Below are 19,347 nucleotides of genomic sequence, written 5' to 3'. Positions count from 1 at the left end.
AATAACTACCAATAATGACAAGTTCATCCATATAAACAAGATATATGCATTTGTCAGGATAATAATACTGATAGAAAACATAATGATTGGCTTCACTACGAGTCATGCTAAATTATTGGAAAATTGCCCTAAAGCGTTTAAACCAAGCTTGGGATGACTATTTCTCACTACACCATGATTTGCTAAATTGCCACACCAACTAAGAGTTCCTATAAGCAATAAATCTAAGGGGTCGATCCATATAAGCTTCCTCAGACTTCGATAAATTGTCATGTAAAAAGGCATTTTTGATATCTAATTGATAGAACATTTAGGGCCTGTTTGGAGCACCTGATAAAAAAGATAGAATAGGATAACTTATCATATCTTACTTTTATCTCTTGTTTGGTGGGTCAATAGGATATGATTAGCTTATCCTACTGTCTCATTTTATCCTATCAAATACATGATTTCTTATCCTATGGGGGGAGCTGGGTTAGGATTCAATAGGATAGGATACCAATATTGTATACCCAATATATCCCTACGCTACCCAATATATTTATATTTATTGCATTATATTTTGTTTTTTCTCTCTCCTTTCTCCTTCTACATAATCTTATCAGATTGCTAATCAGGTGCTCATCAAACATAGGACATGATATCGGCTTATCAGCCCCATATCATATCCTATCCTTATCAGCCCCATATCATATCCTACCCTTATCCTGTCCTGTCCACCAAACGAGCCCTTAGTGACAACTAGGGCTTGGAAAAGACAAATGAGGGCACTTTAAGCGGTATCTTAAAACTAAAGATTTGGTGCGAAAGAAGCACAAAACAAAGGAATTATTTTTGTCCCAAAGAAAGCACATTCTTGATCTCTTGACCGAGATTGGCCTACTTGGGTGCGAGTCATATAATATGTCAAAGGTTTCAAATTCTAAGCTCAAGCCAGATAATGGAGAATCGGTAACAGATCAAGACATATAGTGGATGTTGTTGGCAAACATAACCTCACAGATAGATGACCTAAAATTGTGTTTCCTAGTGAGTTAGTTCACATCTTCTACTGGTCATTAGGAAGTTGTATTGAACATTTGTGTTATTTGAAGAAAGTGCCTCCTTGTAGTAAACATGGACATAGCAGGGTGGAGGCTTTCTTAGATGCAAACAAGGCTAGTTCCCAACTGAAAGGAGGAAAAGATCAAGGTACTGCGTCTTTGTTGGGTGAAAACTTATTTGATGGAAAAGTAAAAAATAGTGTTGATGCAAGGTCAAGTATTGAATCTGAGTATGAATCTATGGCACAATCTAATTGAGATCTTCGATAGATACGGATGTTAGAAGAGACTGGATTGAGTAGTTCAAAAATAATGTGATTGTGGTGTGATAATCAGGCAGCCCCTCATATTACATCAAATTCAGTCTTTCAAGAGAGAACAAAGCACAATGAAGTCAATTGTCAATTCATTTGGGGAAAAGATTCAGTCGAGTCACATCTCTATAGGATATATGAGAACTGAAGAGCAACTAGAAGATAACACACGGCTGTTAGAGGAAATAGGTTAATTATATTTGTAAGCTGGGTATAATTGACATTTATGTTCCAACTTGTTGGATAGTGTTAAGATATAAATGTCATGCCATACTTATCGTGTAAACCCAGAACACGGTATATAACTATTACCTACTTATTTGGATGGGTAACTTTCTGATTAAATGATTCTCCAATACATGTAATTGGCAATGAAGTGGTCCGATCTATGAAAGTATACAAAAAGGATAAAAGGAGGAGAAAGTGGGCCCCAGCTGCTGACTCAGTCACTTAGTTGCAACCTAATTTAATTGAATCTAACAGAATAAGTGGCATGGGAGATGAGACATAGGTGGTTAAGTAACGATGGAGAGGGCTGAAACGGGCATCTGGAATTGAGCTTAGACCTTGAATTTGGGAGAGATTAAAGTCTCTCTAATTGTTCTACACTATCCTATTTTTATTTTTATTTTGCTTGTAATTTTTTCCATTTCCGATCAATTTGCTATTCCTTGTATCAGTTTTATAGCAGTAATACAAATCTTTGTTTTCATTCAAATCTCCATTTGTGTTTTGTAACATGTTATTGGTTGGGTTCTTATCACAGTATCTTTCACCCTATATCAGTTCATGTTTTCTATTTATTCAATAAGTCTGTTTGACCTATCGTGCTTTTAAGACTATATCTGCCTCATAGGGTCATGGCAATTTAGTCTTGACGCGAAATATCTAAAAATCACCTGACCAATTTGAGGATGGAGTAAAACAAGATTCCAGATGCAACCAATCAGCTTCACTCGTCCAAACCAATCAAGATAAACTTTTGAAAGTTTATGCACCACATTTCCTAGTGAGAGAAAGCACTGCATAGACAAATCAATAGCTACTTAAGAAAAACACACTATAGAATAAATCATGACAAAAATGGATGTCAATTTTCATAAAAGATATCTATAATTATGTTTTCTGACCAAAAATCCTGTTTATTTAGAAATCATGTCTGACACGAATATAAGCAGCATACTTTGGTATGAAACAAAGTAGAAAGCTCCATTATGACAAAATATATATCTATCTGTGTGTGTGTTAAAGATATAATATGAAAATCATTCATATGCTTTCACCAGACAACTTTTAGGTATATATATAGTAGAAATTAGGAAACAACAAAGAGACATGAGTATAGCAATCTGAATACCAAAAAAAAAGTTGATAGAGAGACAGAGACAGAGAATATTTCCACTTTGTTAAAAAATATATTAGGCTATAGGCTTATCTATTTAAGTTAGGATTCGTACATGATGAGGCTTGTGTCTACTGCACTTGTTCCTAACGTAATACGAGTTGCAAACCAAACAAGTAATGTCAGTGTATCGCCTTTCCAAAACTCTATCATAACAAGTCATCAAGAGCCTCTGATTCAGATTTCACATAAACCCGAAATTTTCATTTTTCGAAATAATCTCCCTAAAATCCCCAATTCGCTGTCATACTTCACCCTTTTGAGATTCTTTTAATGTATTTTTTCTGCTCACGTGATATAAAGTGTCACACTTTATGAGATCCAATATGACTCAATTAGTCGCAACTGCTACATGCTCAGATGTAAGAATTCTGATTCTGCATTTTGAGGTTTGACAAGAACCTGTTCTTACGGTTGGTTTCCCAATTATGTTCGAGTTAGTAGTCTGTAAACCAAGGAAGCACGGACACCTCAAAATATAGGGAGTATCGTGTCCGACACGCGGTCAACTTTCTCGACACGTTGACCATTTCGACACGCGAATTTGACCGTGTCCGACACGGTCAAATGGTATTTTCGTAAAAAACATAATATTTTTTTAAAAAAAATTATATTTTTAAAAAAACTAAAATATATTAATAAAATTAATTTTTTTAAAAAAATAACATTTAAAAAAAACTTAACCTAAGCCTCTTTTTTTCTATCGTGTCTCACTCTCTGACTCTCTCTCTGCCATCTTATCTTCGTCCGTCTCACTCTGCTATCTTTCTTCGTCTGTCTCTGCCATCCGCCTCCACCTCACTGGTCTGGATCCTTCTTTGTTATCGCCTCGCCTCCGTCACTAGTCTGCTATTTTTCAATTGTCCCTCTCTCTCTCTCTCCCATCCGCCTCTGTCTTGCTGTGGTCTCTTATTTACTGGTTTGATTCCTTCTTTTCTTTTTTTTTGTAATAACTTGTTCGATTGAGATTCCATGACTGCTGTGGCATTTTCTTGGACTACATGCTTGTTTATTTACTGGATTGCATGCTCATTTTATTTTTTTGAGTTTTATTGTTTTTTTTGAGTTTTACTGTTTCCTTTTTCTTTGAGGATGTGGGTACTGAGTTATACTAGTGTAAACAAATTTTAAAAAAAACATCTTTTGATGATCACTCTATGTTAGTATGTTTCTGTATTATTATCTTCACCTGCTTGAGTATGGATACGGCTCCTTAGTTCAAAAGCCTTCATGCTCTCAGCATCAAAACCTCTTGCAAACTGAAAAGAGTTCCACGTTACTATTTAATTTATTACTCTTTGTATTTCAAACTACTCACACTTCAGTTCAGCCAAGATAGGTTGGTTTAAAGAAAAAGTCTCGGGTGTTCCTAGAACAAGAGAAATTTCTTAGTGTGTAGTTTGCAGTGAGAATATAGATAAGGAATTAAATTTCACATACTGTAAACATATTGAGCCTATTTCTTTCAAAAAAATTCTCAAGAGTAATGAATGCCGTGTATGAATGAATTTTATTTTTTTGGACTGCATGCTCGTTAATTTACTTGGTACTCGCTTCAAACTTAGCAAACACATTTTAGCAAACACAATTTTTGGTTAAATTGATGGATATTTTTAGTTTAGTTTTATTTTTTGTTAAATTATTGAATATTAAATGAAATATACACTATAAATTAAAAATATTATTTAATATTAAAACGTGTCCCAACGTATCGAAATTCATATTTTTTTAGGATTGACGTGTCGGAGTGTCGTGTCGTGTGTCGAGTCGGTGCTACATAGCTGTAAACTAGTGTTTTCTTTGCTAGGGTTTGTGTGCATAATCAGTTAGCTTTGTGGGCATCTATAAATCAGTGACATACAGCCAGATTCTGCATGTTGCTCTTGTCATGCGATATGGCCACCAAATCGGATAAGAGTTTTGAGGCCAAGCAAGTAGAAGTAACTATTGTGTCATGGGTCCAACTACAATACTGAGCCTAAGGTTGTGAGAGAGTTTATCTTTTACTGCTAGCATTAAAGAGCATAGATTGACAAGTGACTGGTAAGGCAAATCATCCACCATCCAGCTAAATAATTAAGCAGCAAATGGCCAGCGTTGATAAGGGGCTACACTTAACCGATTAATGACCCACCTCCTGATTCAGATAAATCAGCTTGGGGAAATTGGCTTATAGAAGTTAGCGGACACTAGCTTCAAATCCAGAAAACTTTGAACCCTTCCATCCATTATGCCAATCAACAATTTGAGATGGTTAAGAACTACTGCAGCAAACAAGACTTGCACATCACCAACACCTCTGAACAAACAAAAAGGACAACATTATACGATACAACTACTACACTATGGTATTGCCTGCATTTGAAGAAAATTGGGCTTCATTTTCCACTTGGCTTAGCTCTTAAGAAAATGCTGGCACTCAGCTCCTGACAAGGGATTATCTCCCTTCTTCAAGTAAGGTATATAACCATCTTCTTCATGTTACCAAAGATTCAAATAAACTGACATATAAGCCATCTAAATGGAGTGAAGCTGCTGATCCCGCTCTAGAAGTTGTGGCAAAGGAATCCTCTAGGTGTATGAAAAGATAGGAAAAGGATTGCTTCTGGTGTATGAAAAGATATTCCACAATTGTATATATATTGTGAATCAGTTCATTGATAATAATATGCAAAAGGACACCCCATACGAAAGGGAGGGCCGGGATGGTGGTCAACACAGCAGTAGGGATGGTGGCCTCCATATCTGATAGATTTTTGAATTCAGAGAAAGTAAGGGAAAGTGAAAGAAAATAATAGAGAGAGAGAGAGAGCAAAGAGAAATCTATGATGTGAAATGAACCTGTATTTCATTCTGATTGTATGTCTTCTAGGAGAAAGAATGATTGTACATCTTCAGTCTTTCTAACATTAAGAATCTTAAAGAAATGAGTTAGAGTAAAGAGTCGCCCTGAAAACGATGGATTGGTGCATTATGTAAAGAAGAAAGGTCATAAAGGCATGGAAGCGCCTCCATGACAGAGATGCACCCATCCAAACATCTTCCTAAAATATAATTTCAGAACCAACACCCAAATTTAAGGAACTAAAGTAAGGAAAGAATCATAGAAATATGATATAAATTTCCAGCCTTCCAGGGGCTTCCATGAGTACCAATCAGCGCCAGAATGGCATTCCACCTAATCTAATTCAAACCTTAGTGCATGCCATAAGGAAGAAGGTTCCTCCGGAAAAGGACATAACTAGTTACACACCAAAGCAAAATTTTAGTTACCAAGTTAACCAAACCCAAACCTCCACTTTTAGCCTACAACAAATTTCCGAACCTTCCAGAGATCCTTCCTCAACTGATCCATAGCAGACAAGAGAAAATTTCGCATGATTCTCTCCAATCTCTATGTCACTAAATAGGTATATGTATAATAACCCACATAAGTAAATGTTGATAAACAATAAAACCTGCCACAACGCTTTTACAACCTGCTATAACAGTTTTGGGAAAACATATACTGACGAGTATGTAATTGAGATAAATGAAAGGTTAAACCTGCGAAATGAATAATTATATATTATTTTGGAGATAAAAATGGTAAAATTAAATTAAGAATATAATTTTGACAGTTTAGAGACTTTTTGGGAAAAAGTGTGAATAGTAAATTTTACTGGGTAAAATACTAATGTGCAATTTTACCGTAAAACTCATAAATGAGATTAACATCAACATTAACAGCACCTTTAACCCAAGCAAATTGGGGACGGTGGTAGATGAACCCGATGATATACAAGAGGAGATTAAAAATAAAAATAAATGAAGAAGGGGAAATAAGAAAAAAGACAAGTGGAAAAGAAGGAGAGGGGGGATTGAAGAGGAAAAGGACTAAAAAAGGACCCTCTAGGACATACGAATAACAACGGGTCTAACCTTCCACCCTGCTTATAGCTTTTCTCATTCCGTCCGCCAATCTATATCTAACTCCATTAAGCCTTGTTTAATTACCTTTCCCTAGGTAAGTTTCGATCTACCTTTACCTCTCTTTGTGTCGAGCTCTTGATAACAAACTTTTGTTCTTACAGGAGCATCAAAAGGTCGTCTCATTACGTGCGCAAACCAACTCAATCTATATTCCCTCATCTTTTCAGTTACCGGTACTACTACTTTTCATTGAACATCTTCATTTTTTATCTTATCTATCCTCGTATAACCACACATCCACCTTAACATACTCATTTATGCTACTCTCATTTTATGCTCATGTTGCCTATGTGCTGACCAACATTCAGCTCAATATAACTTAGTGCAACCTTGAATTGTATCAACAACCACGCATCGCAGAAAGGGAAAATATGCGAGCTACTCCAGGGAGCACACCATTCCAGGCTAAGACAAGCGATATGCACATACTAGCAATGCCAACGTCACCAAAGGAGGTGGCCAACCTACTATCACCATCACCTGATCCACCAGACTTGAACCTTCCTATGAAGGAGGAGAGATCTCTGCAGCAGCTACCAACGCTTTGAAGAGAAAGGACGAAAATAGGTCATGGAGGGGCTTAGGAAAATTGGGCCAATTTAATAGCAAAATGTATCATACCCAAAGCACTCCCACGACATTCCCAGGCCTACACAGGGACATGGTTCCCTTACCATATGTCAATTGTGGCATTTGGTCTTGTGATCCCATGGTTCGGTTATACTTAGTCAGACCCAAGAAACCTCGTTTTGGCCCAACAAACCGGAACGACATCAAAGTTGGATTAGATGGCATTACAATCACCAATTTGCAGATCTATCATCCTCAACCTTGAGTAGTTGTAGAAGTGCAATGGGATCTCAGTGGAAGTTTTTATGTTACGTACATAAGTGGGTCCCTACATTTCATGTAGTGGGATCACGGGGGAGATTTTCATGGACTGGCCTTCACCTTGAGGACAACGTGAAAGTTTTGGGGGAAGTATTAATAGGAATACACCAACCATCACTATATTAAGTGTGCATAATAAATGAAGGGATCTTATTATTGGTGTTCCCGATAACAATTATGGGTATTAACCATAGGTGATTGTGTATTTAAGAGGTCAATTTATAAATGATTGATTATGTAATTATAGGTGATTGGTTTTGTAGTTATGGCTTGATTTATTGATGATTGACTATGTAATTATGGGTGATTGGTTTTGTAGTTAAGGGTGACTGATGATATATTTATGAGTAATCTGCGATAAACAGGGGAGAAGGAGGAGGTGATAGGAGACTAATGAGTTATTGGAAATTGGGATATACCATGCATCTCTCGAAAGCCCTAGGCTAGGAGGGTTGTAGACCCTCGAATTTCCATAGTAGTTAAAAGCAAATTGCAGCCTGTTGAGGCAAACCCTGAAAAATGCTATAGCGCTATAGCGAGTTGCGATTGCGGAAATAGCAGAATAGATTAATAGTAGCTAGATATACCACAATAGCTAGATATAACGGAAATAGCTGTGGGGTTGCGCAATGCGCAACCGGCGCGGCTCGCCCACTATTGACTACTATGTGAATTTCTACAATATTCAATCCTTGTTTTATCTTGTTTTGAGTGATTTAATCACTCATACTAGGGTTTATCCCTATTTCATTAAAATAACAATACATTATTTAGTTTTTCTTTCCATTTTCATCCAACTTTCGGGTTGTATCCTATCAAATTGATTGTCACTTTTGTTCATAAAAAGTTACGGCAGGGTCTCATTATTACTTAGTTTTGTGAAGACCGGAACTTAGACTTTCTAACAGAAGTAACTAATACAGATTTTCCTAGCATTTGCGTTGTTCTACATGTAACATCTAGTCACAAAAATTATTTTCATCAAATAATACTTATTTTTTATAATTGTTCAAAGAAAATGCTAGAAACTCATTGTCCCTAGAAGGCAATCTAAGCTAAAAATCCAAATATATTGAAATTTAAAAGTACCTGTTCAGTTTCAATTTCCTCCAAGCACAGGCTACATTTGTCCTTACCAATAGCATCCAGGCAGGATAAGTTAGTTAGTAAAGCATGGTTAGAAGTCAATACATTATCACAAGCAAGCTTAAGTCTAACTTGCTCTTCAATAATATCATTCATTACGCTGACCTGCAAAACGCAAGTATAGACACAAATAGTGAAGGCAATCAGTGGTATGTGTTCCCATATACTTGAAAAAGGTATTCTGATATATTATAGAATTGTAAATAATCTGTACAAAGGGTTCTCTATTTATAGAGAATACTTGACCTAATTTTGACCTAATGGGCTTGGCCCAAAACAACAAATAAATGACTAAATAATAACTAAATTATTATTATTTACAACGCTCCCCCTCAAGCTGAGGAATAGATATTTATCATTCCCAGCTTGCTAGTAAGCTCTTGAAATCTGTCTGAAGAAAGTCCCTTTGTCAATACATCAGCTAATTGACGCCCAGAGGGAATGTATAGAGTGGTAATCAACCCGCTATCAAGTTTCTCTTTGATGAAATGGCTGTCGACCTCAATATGCTTAGTCCGATCATGTTGAACTGGATTATGAGCTATACAAATAGCGGACTTATTATCACATAGCAGCTTCATAGGTCCCTCACATTTTATTTTGAGGTCATCAAGAACAATTTTTAGCCACAGTAACTCACAAATGCCTTGAGCCATAGCTCGAAATTCAGCTTCTGCACTTGATCTGGCAACCACATCTTGTTTCTTACTTCTCCATGTCACCAAGTTACCACAAAGAAACATACAATAACCAGTGGTAGAACGACGGTCAGTCACAGATCCAGCATAATCAACATCAGAGTAGACTTCTAAAGAGAGATGGCCATCACGCCGGAATAATAATCCTTTACCAGGAGTAGCTTTAAGATACTGAAGAATTCTCTCCACTGCCTGCATGTGTTTCTCCTTTGGATTGTGCATAAACTAACTGACAACACTAACAGCATAAGCTAGGTCTAGTCTAGTATGAGCCAGATATATCAATTTCCCAACTAACCGTTGATATTGTCCTTTATCAATGGGAGGACTCTCCTCTTCATAGCCTATCTTGTGATTCTGCTCAATAGGAGTATTAGAGGGTTACACCCGAGCTTTCCTGCTTCTTTGAGAAGATCAAGAACATATTTCCTCTGGCTGATAAAAATTCCTTTTTTTGAATGAGCTACTTCTATCCCTAGGAAATATCTCAGTTTTCCAAGGTCTTTAATTTCAAACTCAGATGCTAGTCTTGTTTGCAGAATATGTCTCTCCACAAAATCATCACCTGTGATGATAATATCATCAACATATACAAGGAGCACAGTGAGCTTCCCATCTTGGGAGTGCTTAAAGAAAAGAGTGTGATCTCCTTGACTTTGTTTGTATCCTAAAGTCATCATAACCTTAGTAAATCTTCCAAACCAGGCACGAGGTGACTGCTTCAATCCATACAAGGCCTTTTTTAATCTACAAACTTTATTTTCTCCATTCACATAATCAAAACCAGGAGGGATTTCCATGTAGACTTCTTCTTCTAACTCACCATTAAGGAAAGCATTCTTCACATCAAATTGATTTATATCCCAATTGTAATGAGCAGCAAGGGATAACAAGATTCTCACCGTATCCATCTTTGCAACTGGAGCAAAGGTTTCTTCATAATCAATGCCATAGGTCTGAGTGTAACCCTTGGCGACTAATCAAGTCTTATATCTCTCAAGAGTGCTATCAGAATTACACTTTAGGGCATAACCCTATTGCTTTCTTTCCATTGGGTCTATCAATAACCTCCCATGTTTTATTTTTCACCAATGCATTCATTTCCTCTTGCATGACTTGAGCCCAATTCTCATCTTTCAAAGCTTCATGTACTGATTTTGGGATTGAAATAGAATCTAGTGCCGAAACAAAGCTTTTGTGCTGCACAGAAAGATTAGTAGAAGAAACAAAATGGGAGATAGGATATTGAGTACAAGATCTTTTCCCTTTTCTTAGGGCAATAGGTAAGTTATGGGTAAGTCATCAGAGATATCAGAAGAAATAGGCAAATCATGAGAGGCAATAATATTATAATCAGAAACAGGAAATTCAGGACTTACCAGTGGTTCAGACGATTGAGGTTGCTGGTGAGACAGTATGGGTTGTTTCCTCCTCTGATATACCAATTCAGGTGTCAAAATCTACCGTATCTCGGTGTATTTGAAGGTTCTGACACACCAGGAGCAAACACACTAGGAAGAGGTGTAGGAGTAGACAAGGACGATCCAGACTCAAAGAAGGAAGGGGATGAGTCTTCTGAAGAACTGTTCTCCCCCTGAAGATGAAGACCCAGGAAATAAAATTCAGATTCTTGAAAGGTGACATCCATAGAAACAAAAAAATTTCGACTTGGTGGATGATAACACTTGTACCCTTTTTTATAAGAGGTATAACCAAGGAAGACACACTTAAGAGCCCTAGGATCCAACTTATTCCGATGTTGTTTATGAACATGGACAAAGGCAACACATCCAAACACTCTTGGTGGAAGGCTCTGCAATATGGGAACAGAAGGAAAGAAGGAAGTCATAGAATGAATAGGACTGATATTGTTAAGGACACTTGAAGGTAAACGGTTGATCAAAAAGGTTGCAGCTAACACGGCTTCTCCCCAATAAGAACTAGGAACAGATGACTGGAAAAGTAGTGCTCTAGCAACTTCAAGGAGGTGACGATTTTTTCTTTCAGCAACCTCATTTTGTTGACGGGTATCAACACATGTGAGCTCATGAATCATACCTCTGTCTGAAATGAATTGTGACAGGCGTTGGTTGACGTACTCAGTACCATTATCATATCTTAGTCTTTTAATACACTTACCAAACTGAGTCTCAACCATGTGATGAAACCGAATAAATATCTCTGTTACTACAAACTTGTCTTTCATCAAGTATATCCATGTAGCCCCGAGTACAATCGTCAATAAAAGAAACAAACCACCTTGCACCTGAAACACTATGCACTTTAGAAGGGCCCTAAACATCAAAACGGATAAGAGAAAAAGGTTCGCAGCTTTTAATAGTGCTAGAAGAAAATGACACTCTATGGTGTTTTGCAAATTCACAAACATCACAATGAAAGGTCTCAACCGACTGATTGAGAAACAGAGAAGGGAACATAGACTTCAATAGACTAAATGGTGGATGTCGCAGACGCTTGTGATGGAGCCAAATCATAGACTCTGCAGTAGAAGGATGACGTGTCATTAATAACTGATTTTTGCTATCATTTATAGCATGTTTTGGAAGGAGATGATACAACCCATTCTGTTCATTAGCAACTCCAATTGTCTTCTTCGTGGTAAGATCCTGAATAACACAATGAGAAGGAAAAAATGTGATAGAACAATTCAAATCAGTTGTAAGTTTTTGAGTGGAGATAAGATTAGTAGAAAGCTGAGGAACATAAAGAACATTCTTAAGAAACAAGGAAGGTTGAATTTGAATGTTACCAGAACCAATAACTGATTTATGGGATCCATCAACTACGGATATAGTATGACTACCAACAGTAGGATGATAAGAACAAAACAACTCAGTACGACAAGCCATATGATCAGTTGCACCAGAATCCAAAATCCATGAGGTTTTAAAATCAGTGCAAGAAGCAAGAAGAGATGTAGAATGTGTGTTCTTACAAGATAAGATCAAAGAACGGTCATATGGCTTACACATATTATCAATAACGGGTTTAAGCTGATCCATGGAGAGGAGACAAAAAACAAGCAAGAAAAGTTTTTTCTTTTGTGAACAGTACCGCGTGAACAGTGTGCAGTAAACAGTGCCGCGTGAACAGTGCGCGATGAACCGTACCGCATTTTTTTTTTTTAAGCTGTTCTGGTCGTCTGATGAAAAAGAAACCTCCGTAGAATGAAAGATCTAAGAAAACGGAGTGAAACAGGGGTCCTCACGATCCAAAAGGTCCCCGAAAATTTTTTTTCCGGCGGCAAGAAGCAAATAGGGTTGGTTTTTGTTAGAAATCATATTAATTTATTATTATTAGAATAGTCTAGATTGTGGGCTTGGCCCATTAGGTCTTTTAGTCTCTATAAATAGAGAGCCTCCTTGTACAGACTTACACACTTGAATATACAATATATTTCAGATTCAATTTGGTATCAAAGCTCTCGATCTGAGGGCTCTGCTTCCGCATATATATCTTTTCCTTTCTTTTTACTGCCGTGCATCATACCGGCAAACCTTTTTACCGCCATGCATCATACCGGCAACCTTTTTCAACCCTCCGAACATTGTTAGACCCTTTTTCGATCTCAGATCGTCATCCTCCTTCATTATTTGACCGGAAAACACTGCTCACATCGCCAGAAACACTGTTCCGTCACTGTTCATCACTGTTCCGGCCACCTTTCCGGCGAGAAACCACGCGATCAGGATCCCCTCACGCCGGCGACCATTTCTGTCCAAGACCCGTCCCAAACGGCCGCCGCACGCGCCTCCACGCGCCACCACAGCCGTCTGCGCGTGGGCCTCACGCGCCACCTCTCTCCGGCGCGTGTGCACTGTTCTGGCCACCTATTCCGGCCAAACCAAGGCAGACAGGCTCGCCTCTGCCTCCTCCTTCCAGATCCGGTGCCCGTTCGTTGTGGGTCTCTTCCGTTCGAGGGTTTCCAGTGCAAAAGTCGCTACTTTGTTCCTTTTTCGCGTGATTTTTACAGTTTTTTGGTTGTCTGATCGCTGTTCCTGATGGAAGGAACCAGTAAACATTCTTCCGGCATCATTTCAAGTGCTATTCCATCTATCACAACTCTGAAATTGACCGGATCTGCCACTTACAAGACCTGGTCTACCTCCGTTAAGATCTGGTTTACCGGTCAAGGCCATGACAAACATCTCACCACTAAGAAGACTGATATTTCCAAAGATCAGATGACTGAATGGGAGAAAGTTGATGCTCAGCTCCTCAGTATTCTTTGGCAATCCATTGATTCATCTCTTCTCAATCTTTTCATTCCCTTTGAGACCTGCTATGATGTGTGGACGGAAGCCAAAAACCTCTACACCAATGATATTCAGCAACTTTATTCCATTGTCTCCCAGATGATGGATTTGCGCAAATCACCCGAAGCTCGTATGGAAGTTTATGTTGGTAAGATTCGTTCTTTGATGCAGGAATTTTTGGCTATGTTACCTCATGCTGCGGATGCTACCGTGTACAGGACGCAAGTGGAGCGTCTCTTTACGGTTGTGACTCTCTCTGGTCTCCCTGACGGATTAGAAAGTGTTCGTGAGAACATTCTAACCAGTACTGAGATTCCCAGCATATCCTAGACCTTTCAGCGCCTTTTGAATCTTCAAGATAAGGTGGCCCCCGCACACGTGCCAGCTACTGACTCTACTGCTCTCTTGTCTGATTCTGCTGCTTTAGTCTCTCGTGGTAATTGGAACAATGGTGGACGCGGTCGTGGTCGTGGCCGCGGACAAGGCGGTCGTATGGACAGGGTGGCCGAGGACAAAGGCCTCGGTGTAATTATTGCCAATATCTGGGCCACATTGAAGAACGTTGTTATAGAAAGTACCCTCACTTGAAGCCACCACATATGAACTTTGCTCAAACAGATGTTGTGTCGCCCTCTACCGGATCAGTGACTATTTCCGCTGCAGACTATGAGGCCCTTCTCCAGAAGAGTTCTTCTCAGCCACCTGCTCCAGATACTGGTAATCATGTTGCTTGTTTTTCTCAATCGTCTCTTGGACCCTGGATAATAGACTCAGGTGCTACTGATCATCTTTGTGGTAATAAGGATCTTTTTACTTCCCTTACCTTTTCTAATAATCTTCCCTCTGTTACTCTTGCTGATGGCACCAAGGCTCCTGCTCGTGGCATTGGGCCAAGCCGCTTTGCATATATCCTCTAACCCAGTCTTTCATGAGAGGACCAAGCATATAGAAATTGACTGTCATTTTGTTAGAGAAAAGATCCAGTCAAGGGAGATCGAGACAGCATTTGTCAATTCCAATGATCAACTTGCGGATGTATTCACTAAAGATCTTAGAGGTCCCCGAATAGATCATATTTGTAACAAGCTGGGAGCTTTTGATATATATGCACCAGCTTGAGGGGGAGTGTTAGAAATAATATTAATTTATTATTATTAGAATAGTCTAGATTGTGGGCTTGGCCCATTAGGTCATCCCATTAGGTCTTTTAGTCTCTATAAATAGAGAGCCTCCTTGTACAGACTTACACACTTGAATATACAATATATTTCAGATTCAATTGTTTTTAAAGATGGTGATTTGCGGAAGCAGAACCCGCAGAATCGAGAGCCCTGATAGATACCAACTTGAAAAAGGTATTCTGATATATTATAGAATTGTAAATAATTTGTACAAAGGGTTCTCTATTTATAGAGAATACTTGACCTAATTTTGACCTAATGGGCTTGGCCCAATACAATAAATAAATGACTAAATAATAACTAAATAATTATTATTTACAATACATATGAAATAGTTTATTGAAATATAGACCCAGTTAGTTTCATACCAAACCAATAAATTTTGCAGCAGAAGACCAATGAGGATTTTGACAGAGATGATACAATATTTTTTCACGCACCTGAATTTAAAAAGGATAAAAATCACAGAAACAAAAAGAAACCATTCAATTACGAAGAAAACATCAATATTTAACTAATAAGTTCAAGGACATTGAGCAATTGTTACTGTGTCAAAATCTACCTTAGGATCATATTCTTTCTCCATTAGTTTGAAGAGGATATCCCACGTAAGAACGTGTGAAGCAGAGAAAAAACTGGAAATAAGTGATACCATGCCCATTTTCCACTTCTCTGCAGAAGACGAAACTCCACTGCTTATTTTTTTCCCAACTGCTTCACTATCTACGTCTCTAGAATCATCATTTACATCCAATTCCATATCCACAATCCTGCTTTTACTACTGTTATGTGAGCAAGAACCGTGAATACTACCAATTGAAGCTATATCTTGCATGATCGTCTCAGACTGAAGGTTCATCACATGCTGAGAATAACATTGATATAGATTGACAAATGCTTTCAAGAGTCTCTCCACAGATTGGATTACCTCACCAAATGGAACAAAGTCCACAAAATTTTGATCCCTCCATTTGTAAAATAGAGGAGATGAAAGGAAACAACGAACAGAAGCAGCAAGAGAATCCACATCATCACCATTAGGATCATCACTTAAGCAACTAAAAGCCCGGAGATCACCGTCTTTTTGAATGATTCTGGCAGCATTATCAAGCATCACTTGCAAGTATTGGCTTAACTTTGATTGGAGTGAAACAATTTTTTTCCTGAAAAAACTCAAAAAAAAATATATAAAAATAAAATTCAAAGGGTAAAATAATGGTGAAAATCAGGTGAAAGGAGCATTGAGACAAAAACACATTATAGTTGAATTTTTAACTATAGAATTACATAACATAGAATACTTCAGCCAGTTTAAAAAAAAGGAAAAAAAATTATCAGACATGTTCAATGCTATTAAATCATCTAGAACAAACGATGAAAAATGAATCTAACCCTGCACAATGCTAATGCTAGTAGTTTTCTTCCAATTCATCCTGAGAAATACATCTGCGAATCCCTTAGACCCTGACGTACTTCTCCACAATTCTAATATTCTATTAACACTAACCTTAGTCTGATGAATAAGCACAATATCATCTGCAAATAGGATACACCATAGCACTTCATTTTGGATATCTTTTGTTAGTTCATTCATAACTAGAGCAAAAAGATAAGTACTCAAAGTAGAGCCTTGGTGTACACCTACGGTGACAGGAAAATAACTTGATGTTCCATTATGATGGGCCTTTAATAAAAGTATTTATTAAAGGCCCATCACATCACAAGCCTTCGTATATATAGTAGCACCAACATACATATCATTGATTGCCTCTACATACTTTGATCGTACTTTTATCTTCTCAAGAACCCACCCTAGAACCATTCTTGGAACCCTATCATATGTCTTCTCGAGATCTAAAAACACCATATGTAAGTCCTTTTCTCGATATCTTTCCAAAAATTATCATATCAAGAAAATAGCCTCCATGGCGCATCTTCATGGCATAAATCTGAATAGATTTACATAGAGATCTTGGTCTCTCTTCTCAAGTGATGTTTAATAACTCTCTCCCACAGTTTTATAGTATGGCTCATAAGTTTATTACATCTATAGCTAGAACATTATGTATACATCCTTTGTTTTTGTAAATAAGTACAAGCTTACGAGTATATCTTTTCTATAATACCTCCTTAACTTCATGCGCTTTGATTCTAGGCACAAATCTTTTGTTCAAATCATCATAAGTGTCCTCCAAATCCACCTCACTTTTGTCACTATCCCATTGAAAAGATTATTAAAATAGTTCATCCACCATTTTTTAACTTTTGTATCTCTTACCAAAAGTTTTTTATTTTCATCCTTGATGCTTCTAATTTAGGTCAAGTCTTTACTTTTCTTATCCCTTATCTTTGCAAGTTTATAGGTACCTTTTTCACCATCCTGGCTCCTAAGATTTTTATACAACTCAGAGAAAACCTTGCCTTTAACCTCTCGCACTGCTTTCTTAACATTTTTATATTCTAGCCAATCTAAACTTTTGTAAATTCTCATCATTAGGACATTTATGCAAACACCTAAAACAGTCTTTCGTTTATTTAATTGCCTCCTACACATCTTCATTCCACCACCAAGTTTCTTTCATTTGAGATCTATTCCCTTTGCTTTCCCCTAACAACCCCCATTCCCATTTTTTGGATACACATAGTCATCTCGTTTCATATTTCATTTGCTCCTCCATCAAACTACCATGGTCCTTCTTAAAGCATTCTTTCCTTGAACTCTGTTTATTTTTCCTCCTTTAGCTTCCACAATTTTATTCCTGGGTTCTGAGTATTCGTCTGCATTTTATGTACTTTGTTTAACCAAACATCTAAAACCACCAACTTATGTTGCATTGCTACACATTCTCCAAGACAGACTTTACCATCTACACATAAGATTTTATCTTTTCTTTTAGCAAGAAAGAAATCAATATGACTATAATTTTTGACACTATGATAAGTGATTAAACGTAACTCCCTTTTTTCCAAAAAAAAGTGTTTGCTAGCATCAAATCACAAACTAGAACAACATTCAAGATATCTTCTCCAACCTTATTTCTTGTCCATAGCCATAACCTCCATGAACTTTGTAAAAACCTCCATTACTTTTACCAACATGTCCATTTAGACCTCTCCCTATGAAAATCTTCTCATCTAGTATCTCCCTTAAAACCTCCTTCAAATCTTTCCAAAGTTGATATTGCAGTCCAACTTGAGGGGCATACACACTGAGGATATTCAAAATTAAATAACCCACTACAAGCTTAACCAAAATAATCTCGTTGCCTTTTCTTCTGACATCAACAATCCTGTCTCTGAAACTTTTATCAATCACAATCTCAACTGCATTTTTATTCTTGTTTATACCTGTGTACCATAACTCGAATCCGGTACTTTTCATTTCTTTAGCCTTTTCTCCAACCCACTTAATCTCTAAGTACATCAACTCAATATAATTCTTTTTTTATATATATAACACAAACTTCAAATTAAAAGGAGGAAAACCATTTTCATAAGTGAGTGAAATTCTTATTGAGATAAAAGTTAGACAAACACACCAATTAACTCCCTAAAATGTGTAGGCTTTACCCATTTCTTCATCATACCAAAAGTACTAATGACATGGAAACACAACAATATTAACTCTGTAACATGCGGAGGCTTTACCCATTTCTTCATCATACACAAAAGTACAAATTACATGGAGGCACAGGGAAGAAAATGATCAACTGTTCTACATCCATTTTGAAAACATATACACCATAACTGTAGTACCAAAGGTATAAGAATATAGATAAAGAATGACCTTTAATGTGACAAACCTTGTGAAAAAAGATCCATATAGTATGTTAGACAAGAGAGAACATATTAAGAAAATATCAGGTAACCGCATCTGGTTAATCTCTTCTTCCACCAATGCTCCAAGAATAGAGCTCTCCATTTCATGCAATAGCTGATCACTTATTTCATGGGGAATACGTACACGTGGATATCTTTGCGATTGGGAAACCTGAAAAACTATAATTGCCTTAATGAAATCATGAATGATAACACATACAAGATTCTTTAAATGAAGGTCCAGACCTCAACTTCAGAAACCTTGTCAATTTTTGTGAGAACTTCCACAGAGCAATCCAAAAATTCATGTAGACATTGGTATCTAGAGTCTTCTAACTACAGTTAACATCACAATTCAGTTTCTTAGCTACTGTTTGATTAAAACTATTTGATCAAAAATTAGTTGTGGGCAGGAGTGGCTAGGCTGTACCTTAAGACAGTCATTTAGAACCTCAGCAACGTGGACAGAGCTGTATACTAAAGGAAGTTCTTTAAAGCATTGAGTAAAAGGAACACAACCTGAACAAAGTGCGTACATAGCACTAGGAAGGAACAACACCATCCGTTCATTCAAAGTTGAATAACCCTGCATAATAAGGAACAG

At 37.3% G+C, this 19,347-nt stretch overlaps 1 protein-coding gene across 1 annotated transcript in view; it reads right to left on the bottom strand.

The window, feature by feature from the left end:
• Positions 1 to 19,347, bottom strand: part of LOC133294882 (serine/threonine-protein kinase ATM-like) — a 90,833-nt gene that overhangs the window by 55,104 nt on the left and 16,382 nt on the right. The window contains exons 18-24 of the mRNA XM_061493639.1: positions 19,174 to 19,329; positions 18,990 to 19,079; positions 18,728 to 18,915; positions 15,487 to 16,087; positions 15,293 to 15,364; positions 8,712 to 8,873; positions 2,257 to 2,379 (exon numbers count right to left, since the gene is read on the bottom strand). Of these exons, the coding sequence (XP_061349623.1) occupies positions 2,257 to 2,379; positions 8,712 to 8,873; positions 15,293 to 15,364; positions 15,487 to 16,087; positions 18,728 to 18,915; positions 18,990 to 19,079; positions 19,174 to 19,329 (1,392 nt within the window). The remainder of the gene's footprint in view (positions 1 to 2,256; positions 2,380 to 8,711; positions 8,874 to 15,292; positions 15,365 to 15,486; positions 16,088 to 18,727; positions 18,916 to 18,989; positions 19,080 to 19,173; positions 19,330 to 19,347) is intronic.

The sequence above is a fragment of the Gastrolobium bilobum genome, unplaced genomic scaffold (genome assembly GCF_033153095.1).
Source record: "Gastrolobium bilobum isolate Gb01-03AN ecotype WA unplaced genomic scaffold, APGP_CSIRO_Gbil_v1 utg19093, whole genome shotgun sequence".
Lineage (NCBI taxonomy): Eukaryota > Viridiplantae > Streptophyta > Magnoliopsida > Fabales > Fabaceae > Gastrolobium > Gastrolobium bilobum.
The sequence above is the reverse complement of the archived record's forward strand: the minus strand, read 5'-3'. Positions and strand labels throughout refer to the sequence as shown.